Source organism: Aplidium turbinatum, chromosome 1, assembly GCF_918807975.1.
Source record: "Aplidium turbinatum chromosome 1, kaAplTurb1.1, whole genome shotgun sequence".
Classification (NCBI taxonomy): Eukaryota; Metazoa; Chordata; class Ascidiacea; order Aplousobranchia; family Polyclinidae; genus Aplidium; species Aplidium turbinatum.
Genome location: NC_137472.1, coordinates 59,576,292 through 59,589,074, shown reverse-complemented (window position 1 = coordinate 59,589,074; position 12,783 = coordinate 59,576,292). Strand labels below are relative to the sequence as shown.

Genomic DNA, 12,783 nt, shown 5'->3' with positions numbered 1-12,783 from the left:
ACCAGCTCCGAAAAGTGTTTGTGTTAAGCTTGTCATAGCAGCAATAGACAAACTCTTGCATCACATTGACACCTGTCATTTTATGCCGCCACAAGAGATAGGGCTGAGTGGGTGGTGCAAGGGAAGGCAGTGAGACGTGGCATGGCTTGTAAACTGACCGAACACCAGTTAAATGTGATCTTGGTGACCTCAAAAGAGATAAGCTTGTTCACAAACCACAAGTATATCTGTCTTTATGATTTTAATGTTGGTGTGCCACCAGTCTAAAAAATGTTTGATTATATATATTCCCAGATTAAAGTTTAAGAAATAATGACTATATAAACATGTTGTTGTAATGTATCAATGTAATAAGATTTGATTTTTGCAAATAATTGCCAGCAGTTATGTTACAACTGCGTACATTGGTAGGGCTTTTGTTGAATAAAGCTTGGCAATGTTAATTTAATATTTTTTAGCAATATGGATTCAGGAAATCGGTTATCCTGTTTGAAGGGATGTATGGGTGATTCAATATTGTATGTTGTCGCGATGAATTAGTTTATGAAGTGGTGTTCCTTTGATGGGAAGTCAATTCAAATAACACGTTTGTGCAGCAATTATCTCAAGCTTCTTGTGTGGGTGTGCTTTTATCTGAATGTTTTGTGGTTATACATACATGCTGGAATGTGTCAGTTCAAGATAGAAATGTTAAATGAAATTATGAAAACACGTTGAAGTTAACCGAAATCTGGCATAAGACAGTCATTTGTATCGGTAACTCAATATAATCATTGGTATTGTTTTAGATGTTCCAGCATAATGCGGTGGCATTATTTTTATGATAGGTATTATTAAATAATTTTCTGTTAAAATGAGTCAAGATATGACTCATCACCATTTTAGTGATGGTCATCAGCAGGTAATGAAATTACAAGATGTTTTTGTTAAAATCTTTAAAATAAAAAACTTTTGGCAACATTGAGTATTGTTTTGAATTTACAGTGTAGAAATAGATTGTAAATACAGAAATCCTGGTTTGTAAAATATTTGTACAGCAATGGCTATTTAGAGTACTGTGTAGATATTTTCAATAAAATGGTTTAAGTTTTAAAAACTTAAGAGTTGCCAATTTTATTTTGTATCATGTTTTTAAGGAACTGATCCAGAAGTCAGGTGACAATTTAGCCAAAGCAACCTTGGATGAAGCTGCCCAAATAGAAACTGATAAGCAACTTATTAAAAGGTATATATGTTTCTGTGCTAATAATAATTTCAATAGCAACAATCATCAAAATATAGAATGACACTGTCCTTTTGACATGTCACATTGTCGTAAATAATTATTTATTTTTTTGTAATTGTGGACCAGACTACCAAAACATGTTGAAAATGTAAAATTGTTTAACAAATGGCAACAATAAAGCATGTTATAAGCCAAAAAATGTAACTGTCTTTCATTTTCAAAGATTTATTATAAAGATGTACCGATATGTCGGTATCGGTGATATCGGCCATTTTTTGAGTATTGGCATCAGTATCGGCAAAATTTGGCCGATACTGTGGCCGATACTAAACATGTAAAAAAAAGGCGTTTGCTGCGGATTTTCTGCAGAAGCAAAGATATAGATTTTTTAAAGTAGTGTAATAACTAATGTCATATTGAAGTAGAAAAATAACAACCTGTTTAAATTTTTGATACCTCACACTCCCATGACTTCATGCACGCACCTTTTGGCAGTGTTTGCGTACAGTGATTCTTTCACTCAAACAAAACGTTTTGTTTCAGCAGTTTTGCGTTGTTCGATTCTTAAGTTGTGAAGGAGACTCAATTTTTACAATATTTATCATTTGTGTTTCTTTTGTACTCTCAGCAGAGGATAAAACCAGGCCAAGACTACCCAGGTGGCGGGAATGTGTAGTTTTGCATCGTTTTTGGCAGCGGGCTGTTGCGATTCGCTGGCCATAACGGTGTAGCTTCCACGCTAGCCATTTAGACCATCCAATCAACTATATATATATATGTTTCTTGGCAGCCGTTTTGTAGCAAGAATTGACATCGACAAGAATTGAAATGGCTAGTGTGGAAGCTGCACCGTTGTGGTTGGCGGGTCGCAGTGCTGGTGAGTGCTCAGCCGGTGGCCGGGGGGGACGCTCCTTTTTTTGCAATTTTAAGGTTGTCATCTTGGGCGCAACGGGACCATTTTGATTGGTTTAGTGAGGATTCGTGGTCCCATTGCTTTCTTTTTGGGCCTACTTATTCTGCCGTGACATTGTTTGGGCTTGGTGAGTTTGTTGCGGCTAAGAATGGAAGTTGAATTGCCGACTGGTGGAGCCGGTTTGCTTGGGGCAGCTGAGTTGCACAGGTTTTTTGTCGAATGGCCCGTTTCGGTGAGTCCGATCCCTTAACGAGGGATTTTTTCAATTTTTTTTTTTAAATTATCGGGTACCGTAGCCTAATTATCATTGCCGTTTTAGGGTTAAGGGTTAATATTAGGAGTTAGAGGTTAGAAACTCACCGAATCAGACTCACCGAATAGTAGCAGACTCGGTTTTTTGAGCGTTTGGCGGGATGGGAGCGATGCAGAATTGTGCATTTTTGCTACCTGGGTAGTCTTGGCCTGGCAAAAGCTTTTCAACCAAACGACAAGCGCCCTTAGGTTGCACATTACTTGTCGAATAGTTTTTGTACGACTACACAAATCACTTGGTTTACATTTTACAACTTATTATCAATTATGATAGCCTATTTGGAGAGTTTGCGCAAACACTTTATTAATTTTTCAGAAACCCCAATTGTGATGTAATGTTTCTTCCCTTATACCCCAATCCTCAATTACGGTGGCCTTTCATTACTAAAACCTACTATTATGACACAACAATGCGGTTGAGATTGGATTCTTGAATCTTTAATAAATTATGCCAATTGAAAGCTTTTTTTAATAGTTTTATGCAAATAAGGTAAAACTTAGCGTTTGATATAATTCCTTGCAAATACCAAAATTGCTTCTTTTTGTAACACCAAAATATAGGTATCAATATCAGTATCGGCCTAAAAAAGTGATATTGGTATCGGCCAAAATATTGGTATCGGTACATCTCTAATTTATTAACACCAGAAAAATGCAAAAATGTTATTAACATTATTAATAATTAATTAGTAACTTATTAAGCAGTAAGTTAATAGGTTTTAGAATTTGCTTTGAAAACCGTTACCTGCATAAAAGTGAATCATAGAATCAGAAATTGCCTGTTGTAACTGACTTCATAGAATCATTAACAAGCAGTTACGAGCTTGCTCAATAGCAATCTTATGCATTCTCTAGTCATCCACTTTTTGTGTTGCTGGAATTACTCTTCGAGAAATGTGAGAGAGCCACAAGAGGAGAAGAGCCTCCAACATCCACTGCATATGATGAAGACATACAGGAATTTGTGAGGAGGCATGAGAGCTCTTTATCTCCATTATTCATTGACAATCCTGAAATCGATAATTTGGTGAGCAACCAAGATTCCAAACAAGTTACCGTATTGCAAAGTTATACAGTGAAAACTGCAGCCCACAACTAAGACAGATTTACATTTATCGTAGTATTTGTTTTTTTCAAATTTTTTCAAATGACATAATTTTACTTTTTAAACTGTTGCTTAGAGATAAAGAATTAAGATACTATTGTACTTTGATTTTTTATTAGATTTTAATTTTTAAGTTTCCTTTTTAGTGATTGTCGCCTAGCGAGAAAATCAGTCTTTTTGGTTGCATGTGTGTTGTAAAGTAATAAATTGTAACAGTTGCGTTTATTTTAGATGATCAAAGCAATTCAAGTTCTTCGAATCCATTTGCTTGAACTTGAAAAGGTCAATGAGCTTTGTAAAGATTTTTGCCACAGGTGCGCAAAGTTATAATCTTTGTTGTCCCCAAGGTTATCCAACGGTGAATGCTTAACTTCTATCCTGCGTGGTATTCCTCTAGTTAACTGCACCCACCACTTTGTTGTTGACGCAAGTCTGTCATCTTTTTCTTGGCCTGCAGTGATGTTGATAAACGTTTAAAATTGTGTAAACTGCTAAAACAATGGCCATTTCATCGTTGGTGGAAGAGATTGTGGTCAAATTTCAACTCTTCAGCTGACTGACTGTAATCGGCGCATTTGATTTCTAAAAAAAGCTGCAATGCAGAACTTGATGCTTGGTTTATCTTGTTCAGGTACATCACCTGTTTGAAAGGGAAGATGCACAGCGAGAATCTCCTCCGGCCGGACCTGGGTCACTTCCCCGATGCAGGCTCTCAACATAGCATCATGCAGGTGCCAGTAAGTTCCTTCTCTCTTGTATCATAGTGGATGTGGTTAAACCCTTCGCTCCATCTCAGTGGCGCAGCGTTACCAGTTTTTAAGTCTTCACTTTTTCAGTAAACTTCAAACCTATTTAAAAACTAACTGTGCAGGTAACTCGGTTGAACCACACCCAGGGCTTTTTTTAAATACAACTAGACTAAAGTTTGCTGAAAAAAGTGAACACCCAAACAAGGTGACCCTACGCCACTACTGCACCTGACTGACTTTTAAGTTGCTTTCACAAAAATCGGTCACTATTGCTGAAACGCTTATTATTTAATTGCAATTGTTGCCGTCAACATGGCGACAAATATGTTGCTTGGATGTCAAATAAATAAATTTGTGGCTAGAATACGGTGCGATACTGATGAGCCCAGCCTCATGGGCGAAACACGTGTCTATCGCTGTCAATTCTTGCTACAAATCGGCTGCCGAGAAACATATTGTACTAGCATATTGTCTTGCTTATATTGTAATGGACTTAGTACATTGATTTAATTTTAACGTCTGCAGACTTTGAATCAATGTAAAAAGGACAGATTTTGCTGTCTGAGAAGGCATGCATTATTTTGTTGTTGACAAAATTTGTACATTTTGCTGTAGAATTCTCAATGTATGGCAAATGCTCCCAACTCTAACGTCACTGTCAACCAGCAAGGAGAGATAGTCAGGCAAGGTATGTGGTCGAATAGTTACTTTATGATGTGTTAATTTAATTCCATCACTTCAATATGACGGGAAACCGAATTATATTCTGTTCTGTCAAATAGTTTGTGATTCTGCGTCTTGCTAAATTAATAAATTATTAATGCAAGTCTGTGGCATGCTTTATCAATCGATAGCGATGTTGCAATATTACTGGAGGGAATAATCCGCACTGGCCCGGCGTCGCCTTGCACTTACAAATACCACCGGTTTTCTCATTGCTTGCCTTAACTTGTCGCATAAAGTTTAGAAACTCAACAATTATTTCAATCGATAAGATGGACTTTAAATTGAATCTGTACTCGGTTAAAATTGGATTTACTTTGGAGGCCTGTTGGAAGTGAAGCAGAAAGAATAAAATTATTGGTTTTAAGCGTGGTCAACACATCAACACAAATTCTTGGAACTAATAGTCTTCTTGCAAGAAAGGGTTGCTAATTTACAATTCTATCTTCGGTCATGTACTTTATAGTGCTGGTGTGTATTTTTAGGTAGTTAATTTTTGTTAGAAATTTAGGCCAGTGGAGCATTTGATGAGTCGTTAACGCAGTTAATTAACTTAATTTCCGAAGGAGGTTGCTAATATAAATGATTGACGGGAGTTATCATCATCCTTAAAGAAGTCCAAAGCCCCGTTTGCTTTGGAAGTTTATTTACAAAAAGAATTTGTTTACAGAAAGTTTACATTCTTCTCTTGAGTTGAATGCAGCTCCAGTTTATGCAGGTGATACTTTTATTAGGTGGCTATAACAATTATAGAAAATAAAGAGATGTGATAATTTATAATCTAGAACCAGAACTGAGACTAGTTTAAACAATCCCAGTGTGAAGCTTGCGTCAGAGAGAGAGAGGGGGGTGGAAATTGTGTCAGAGTTTAAATATTTTATTGCATCGCCACTTTATCCTTGTGTTTTGTTGCTTTTTTTGGCCCACTAAACTTTGATTAAATATCTCATGATGATCTTAGCAACAGGTAAACATGTTGCTTATGTCGATTACATGCATGCTGTCTAAGCATGCTGAGTACCAGCGTGGTATCGGGAAGTATGCAACTGAACCCACATCGTTCCCCGGCGGCCGCTATGGTTTAGCTAGCTAACGATCCCCGTATTTTTTACATTGATTCAACCGCTGTAGACATTCAGTCAATGTGATAGTGCAGTCATTTAATCAAAATGACAAACTTTTCTACCTTGGACTTTGCTTAATGTGACATCACTCAACACCAAGCAATGTCTCATATGGTTCGGTTGTTGATGTTTTATTCTCTTGCGTTGCATTTTTAATTGAAATTCATGATTTGAAATTTGTGGCTTCATGTTGGAATGCTCCTCCTAATGCTCACATGATCTTAGTCGCACGTCATCTCGTGCTTTCAGACAAACAGGATTGCCAATTGTCTCTTTGCCTTGAGCGCAAGCACTAGCCTCAGTCTGTCCATTTGAATCTTTGATTGAATTTCTCGTTTATGAATATGTTGTGTTGAAACTAGCTACGCAACCAGAAAGTCACACCCTTTCAACATTTATTTAATTTCTGCAAACGTTGAAACAATTTCAAAAGGGTTTGATTTTCCAGATGGAAATTGATTGAGAGAATCTGTAACTTACCAAGACTGGTGCCTTCAACCTTAAAACTTTTAAAGATGGCAAACAACCAGGCAAAAGTCTGGATATTAGGTTGATAATATCGACACTATCTTAACCATGCACGAACTATATCGTGTAATTGTGATGTAATTTGACGTCCCATGACGTCACAATTAAACCATCCCCTTTACAGGGAACACTCTGTACCAACAACCTATGGTGGGGGACAGTCAGATTGTTCAAAATGAAAATGGGATCGATGGGTCCACCCCTCTGTCACAAGTCGGCGTTGCATCGCCTCCCACTCAGGTGAGAAGCAGTTGCTCATTTTTGCCACCTGATGGTCAGTCACTTGTGCTGCACTCAAAGTTCGCATCATATACACAAGCCAGGACTGTTGCTTCAATGTGATCATTATGCGACATCGCAAACCTTTTTTTTCTTGGCGTCAGATTTCGTTGCTGGCTATTAGCCATACCGGTTCTCAATTTAATTGCATGTCTTGAAACGTTTGACTTGACTACCACTATCCCATGATGCCTACGTGCTTTTCAAAAAGCGCTACATTGGAATGAGTGTGCTGCCATAAGCATCTATCCACAACGACATGAATGCCACAAAGTTGCGTCGGTACTTCTGCATACCTTTGTCATTGAGAATAATCTATAACGGCAACCCCAACTATAATATAACCCTTTCTATTCGAAGATAGCGCTTGTACTACCTCCTTGAGGTATTATGCGGCCAATGTGTGTTGACGTTAAGACTATATTTTGTCATTTCAGCGCCTAACTCATGCATAATTATTCACTTTCTTCCTGGCTGTCTTTTATATGCATATTGCGTTCAAGCTTAAATTGTTACATTTCGAGTCGGGTGCAATATGCAAATCATTTAGTTTTTGTTGCAATGTCTGGCTTTTTGCATTTCTACATCGACAGTTGCGGCAATAAAAGATTCACTCTACAAAATTCACTAAATTTCAATCAGTGTTTTAAGACTATGATAAATTCATGAATTTTTTTCCTTTTTACAAAGAGTGAGGTGTATATCATTGAACTTGTATTACTGTGTTTTATTCTTCAGCACATGCTTAACGTTCCTCCTCAGCCAACTTACCACCTCCACCATCAACAGCAGCTCCCTGGATCAGTTGATGATCCGAGTGGCCGGAAGACCAAACGAGGAGTTCTCCCCAAACACGCCACGGAGACTCTAAGATCATGGCTGTTCTCCCACATCGTGGTGAGCTCATTGATTTGTGGTTTCAGTTCCGCTGATGCTGTCATGGAGAGGCTCCCACATGGGACACATGTAGTACGGTACTCGTTTTCACAAGTTTTAAATTCCACAGAATTCCCGTGATGCAAAATTTTCAACATAGTGCATTTACTTCCTGTAAACTCTAAGCCAGGGCTCAATAGTTTACTTCCAAAAGTGCTGGTTTTATCTTTGCATTGTTGACCGATAATGTGTGGCTCTTTCTGTCTGTGTACTATCTTAACCGTTCCTCTTCTTTAGCATCCGTATCCTACTGAGGACGAGAAGAGGAAGCTTGCTACACAAACCAACCTCACGCTGTTACAAGTCAACAACTGGTGAGTTGTTTGCTTATCGGGGTTTCGCATTGATTTGAATATGCTGATTTTAAAAAAATATATCAAACGTTATTTGCATACAACAAGCATTGAAAGAAAGGATGTAAACTCGCTGTTTGAAGTTAAACAGATATGTATTCGTAGCCAACCTCTCTTTTCAACCAATCAGATTAGATTGTGCCGAATTCCTGTACAAAGCGTCACTATGCGGACACGTCACAGAAATAGGCTAAGTTGCAAAGTTTTGAGTTGTAGTACTGGTTGTGACAAGCCAGTCATCAAACGTTGCCTTTTTTTACATCATTTTAGTGTGAATTATTAGTAATTAAACGACGTTGAAACGATATAAAAATGATATTTTATTTCCAAAATGCGCTGTTGGTGGGACGCCAATTTATAAATCTTATTGTAATCACCTTGTTAGGTTCATCAACGCAAGGAGACGAATCCTCCAACCGATGTTGGATGCGAGCAATCCTGATCCAGGCGCTTCTTCCTCCACTAACAAGAACAAGAAAGGAAAGATGCAGGTTAACCGGCCGACAGATCGGTTCTGGCCCAACTCTTTATCATCGGGCGGTCCCAACGACCAGGCTAACGATGAAGGTGAAAAGTCGTTCCTCGGCTTTGTTTAGCTTTATTTTCTATTGACTATAAAACATTCAATATCAAACTAAGATGCCACTTTTGACGCTTAATACTGGCAGCTTCCAGTACATGTAAAGCCTTCAAACTACTAACGCAAGCTTGGGTACCGAAACTGGCTATGGAAAGTTATTGCTTGTGACTGTGAAACACCACGATTACTACATATTGGTGCTGGCGATGGTATCTTCCCTTGATCGTGTCTCGTAGCTTTTCAGCCGCTATAATCTGAGACGCGATTTTCCTTGCAGCGATATGGTGGAAAGTTTAAGACCTTCACTTACATCTCGTTCGTTTGATTCTTGATCTTTTCGTAATCGAACGTTTGAAGCTAACTTCTCTTCCTAATCAGCCTCTTGTGTTCATCAGACCCGGAAGCTGTTGAAGCGCATGACAGCCACGCGATGGCAGCAAAAAGCCAACTTGCGACGGGCATGGAACACTCTTCATTCGTGCAGGACGCTGGGGGTTCTGACCAGACCAGACATCTGTCCGCCCCTGACCGGTTCAGGGGTCACTCTCCAGACGAACTCGATCACCGGCAAGGTGGTCAACTGCATCACTATCATCATGGTGACGTCGCCATGACGTCACGTGCTCCGGTAGCCTTAAGTATGATGAATAACTAAGCATACCCATTTTGTGGGGGCTGCCTCATGGGCTCTTTTCAGCAATAAAAAGGCACTAGCCCTCGAATTTTTACCCGTTTTGTCAAGTTCCTGTTTTATAGTTTTGTAAAATCCTTATTCTACAGTACAAGGTCCTTTTGGCGTCTTCTTGAGAGGCGAGTTTTAAATTGCCTGCGTTCAGCGATGTTTTGCTGCTCTGCAAGATCGTTGGTGCAGAATAAAGAGTTGAAAACCTATCCTTAGTATTACGGTGCCAATCAGTGTGATCAAGTTCATGTCAGGATACAGTCGACTCTCTTCCATGAGAGACTCTTTGTGCTTGCGTTGCTATTGTTCAATGGTGTTCTATTTTTTGTTGAATTGTCGCTCACAAATTTTTACTCGACAATAGTGATGATGTTTTACAAACCAATGGTGGCTATGTTTGAATGGTGCGCTCTGTGGTCATCGTGACGTCATGAATGACGTGATTTTTAACAAGCTCAAGTTTTTTTTCTTAAAATAAATACGTAGTAAGACTTTTGCACTTATGTCGTCTGCTACTGTTGACGCCAGTTTGTTTCTGCTTTGAGAGATATCATCTGGAATTTTGTCCTGGCCTCCAGTTTGCAATGCTGGGACTTCCCCGAAGAAAGTTTGTTAAACTTTGCAATTTCACCTCTTGTTGACGGGCAAGATTCCATAAACAGTTAAACACACCACCGCGCGTCACAGCACGCAACCCACACCTCAGATGGAGTATCGAATTTTGAATAATGTCAATGAATTTTCATAGAGTCATGGTTTGCAAAGTGTGTTGGGACAAGTTGTTACTGTTTTAATCCGACGTTTGAACACTGACGACACTGTTTTGATCCAACATTTTGCCAAACAATTTTATCTTTTCCTCAAATTCCTCCACAATTAATGGTACAATATGCGCAAAAAGTGCTATGTTTTCTCAGGTGCTGTTACCACGCTTTAAGTTCAAAGAATATCTTCATTTCACCTATGTTGTCACGTTTTTGCCTGTTCCAATAAATTTTCAGTCAGAACGGCTCGACGAACTTTCTAGGTCACGTGTCCCAGACCTTTCCTAATTTTAAGCTTCGATTTTGTCTACTACTTGTTTGAATATCAACCAGGATAATGTGCAGCTTGTTTGGTGCTCGTGGCATACATGTAAACATCCTTAATTGGGAAAACATCAACCCAGACACCAAATCCGTCGTTTTTACATTGATTCAGCGTCTGCAGACGTTGAATCAGTAAAAAAATCGACGGATTTCGCTGTCCGGGAATGCTCTGTGCTTGTCTTTTGTGCAGTAGTTTCAAATCTAAATTGATTATGTAATTTTAAAGGTTTCAATTTTCATCATGTTCTGTCGGATGTGTAACGTATTCGTTGACGAGATCCATTCAACTCGTTCCGTATGGTCTATTGCAATCGTTTATGTTACCGTAGGCGCTCAGTTGTGATTTCAAATTAGGATTTCTTAAACAACTATCCCACCAACAAGTTTTGTTCAGTGCCTTTCTTGCACTAGCGGTGGAATACAGCTACACGTTAGCCGCTAATTGGCGCTATTGTTACATTGTAGTTGGGTCAAATGTCACTCCGACTTATTACTTTTTACGCCGAGCCCTCAATTGGCGGTGTCATAGTGTCAACATTTTTGTTTTGCAGATTTTCAATTCACAATATCGTCAGTGCGACGTTAAAATACGCAATTATGATGTAACATTGACGGTTTTGTATATTGGTTGACAGTGTTGCCATCAACTTTGCTACATGTTCTATTGTCATGTTTTTTTGTTTTTTTTTTAGTTCTATGGTAAGCAATGCAGCATTAATGTTATGTCTGAATTCACAAGCGTGGTTCTTAATTTCAATATACCTCGATTGTTTCCATTCATTTGGAAGTGTATTCCATAACTTTGCTCCTTTTTGATTGGAATTCAACCAATTTTCCGCTACAAAATTGACTTAGCCTTAGGATTATTATAAAACAACACTTAGTTTGCACATTTGGGGATTGCTGGGGCAGGACGGGTAAACTTATCCCCTGAGGATAGACTGATAAGAAAGATAATGAAAGTAAACTTCGTGAAGACTGCATAGTTTTTGGTCTAAAATAGGTGTGAGGATTTCACAGTTGGAAATTTGGTCCGAGATAAACGACGAAGGTGAAAAGTTTGAAACCCCCCGATGCATTCCGCATCGAATTAACACCAAGTTGTGAACAACCCGCCATGGCGAAGTAGTGTGAAAGCAACGAGTGGGTCATTCTTTTGTTGATTTCAACAATAATTATTATTGCACGTTGATTCAACGTATAGTAGTAGCTCACAATGAATATGAATACACACTTGTCTTTGTGCTGTTTTATATATTTTGTTTCTGTTTGTTGGTGTCTCTCCAAATGTTTGTTGTATTTTCCTTCACGAACACTTTCTTGTAAAAGAAAATTGCTTCTGGTAGGCCTGATGTCATCTAGCGTTGTTCTAGCGTTGCAGGAACAACCCATACAGTAAAATGGCGAATTTTGCTGTCTGGGAAATTATTGCAAAATTGGACAATCGTTTGATTGCAGTCAGATCTGTAGACATGAATATCAGGATACCTCATCAATTACAGACATTTCAAAAGATTCCTCACGTCATTGTTAAAACGATGAATGCTGAGAGCGCAATGGTGGCTACAACCTCTCCATGACAGGAAATAACTCGTCTGTATGTCGGGACATGGTTTGGTGGAAACGTAATTGCTTCATATGGTTCGAGCAATTAGAGCATGGTTGTTGCTTTGCTACATATATCATCATATCATCATTTCCTGCAAACGATGAATCAATGTAAAAGGGACGGATTTTGCTACTTTGTGTGTCTTGGAGAGTTCGCATTGTTTCTTGCTGCGCAGCGTTGTTTTCGTGTTTTTTACGTTTAAACAACAAAAATTGGCGCATCAAGTTCGACTGCTCTTTGTTTTCTTGGCGCTCAGATAGCAAATCAGCAGTTTTTTTACATTGATTCAATGTCTGCAGACGTTAAATCAATGTAAAAATGATGGATTTTGCTGTCTGGCCTGGCATCTTAACAATAAACATTATTTTTCTGTTAATTTACGTTGTGAAGATTTGCTCGAGAAACAGCGAAGGCAGTTTGTTATATTTTTAGGCGTGAAGGAGAAATAGAATGTAGCCGTAGATCTTTAAATCTGGCTCTATGTTGCGTCATAGTCGCTTGCTATGACGCACAAAAATGATTTTCAGCTGATAAAGACACATCAACAGAATAGTTTATCGTTTTTTTTGGTTATTGT

General features: G+C 38.6%; 1 protein-coding gene across 3 annotated transcripts; it reads left to right on the top strand.

Annotated features, from left to right (window-relative positions):
- The first annotated feature begins 786 nt into the window (after positions 1-786).
- Positions 787-12,576, top strand: LOC145784194 (homeobox protein PKNOX2-like). 3 transcript variants are annotated; one of them, XM_082595978.1, is made up of 11 exons: positions 787-901; positions 1,137-1,225; positions 3,306-3,477; positions 3,787-3,869; positions 4,187-4,286; positions 4,920-4,992; positions 6,804-6,919; positions 7,697-7,855; positions 8,132-8,208; positions 8,633-8,814; positions 9,223-12,576. In XM_082595978.1, the coding sequence occupies exons 1-11, from the start codon at positions 854-856 to the stop codon at positions 9,480-9,482; spliced, it is 1,359 nt and encodes a 452-aa protein (XP_082452104.1). In that variant the 5' UTR covers positions 787-853; the 3' UTR covers positions 9,483-12,576. The 3 variants fall into 3 exon arrangements, with proteins under 3 accessions (XP_082452104.1, XP_082452112.1, XP_082452096.1); XM_082595986.1 differs by having other exon boundaries at positions 4,187-4,292; positions 7,748-7,855; XM_082595970.1 differs by having other exon boundaries at positions 4,187-4,292.
- The last annotated feature ends 207 nt before the right edge of the window (positions 12,577-12,783 follow it).

Coding starts and splice junctions, on each gene's coding strand:
- LOC145784194 (XM_082595970.1), top strand. CDS start 854: ATGAGTCAAGATATGACTCATCACCATTTTAGTGATGGTCATCAGCAG. Junction 4,993..6,803: donor AGGAGAGATAGTCAGGCAAG/GTATGTGGTCGA, acceptor TCCCCTTTACAG/GGAACACTCTGTACCAACAA. Junction 8,815..9,222: donor CGACCAGGCTAACGATGAAG/GTGAAAAGTCGT, acceptor TGTGTTCATCAG/ACCCGGAAGCTGTTGAAGCG.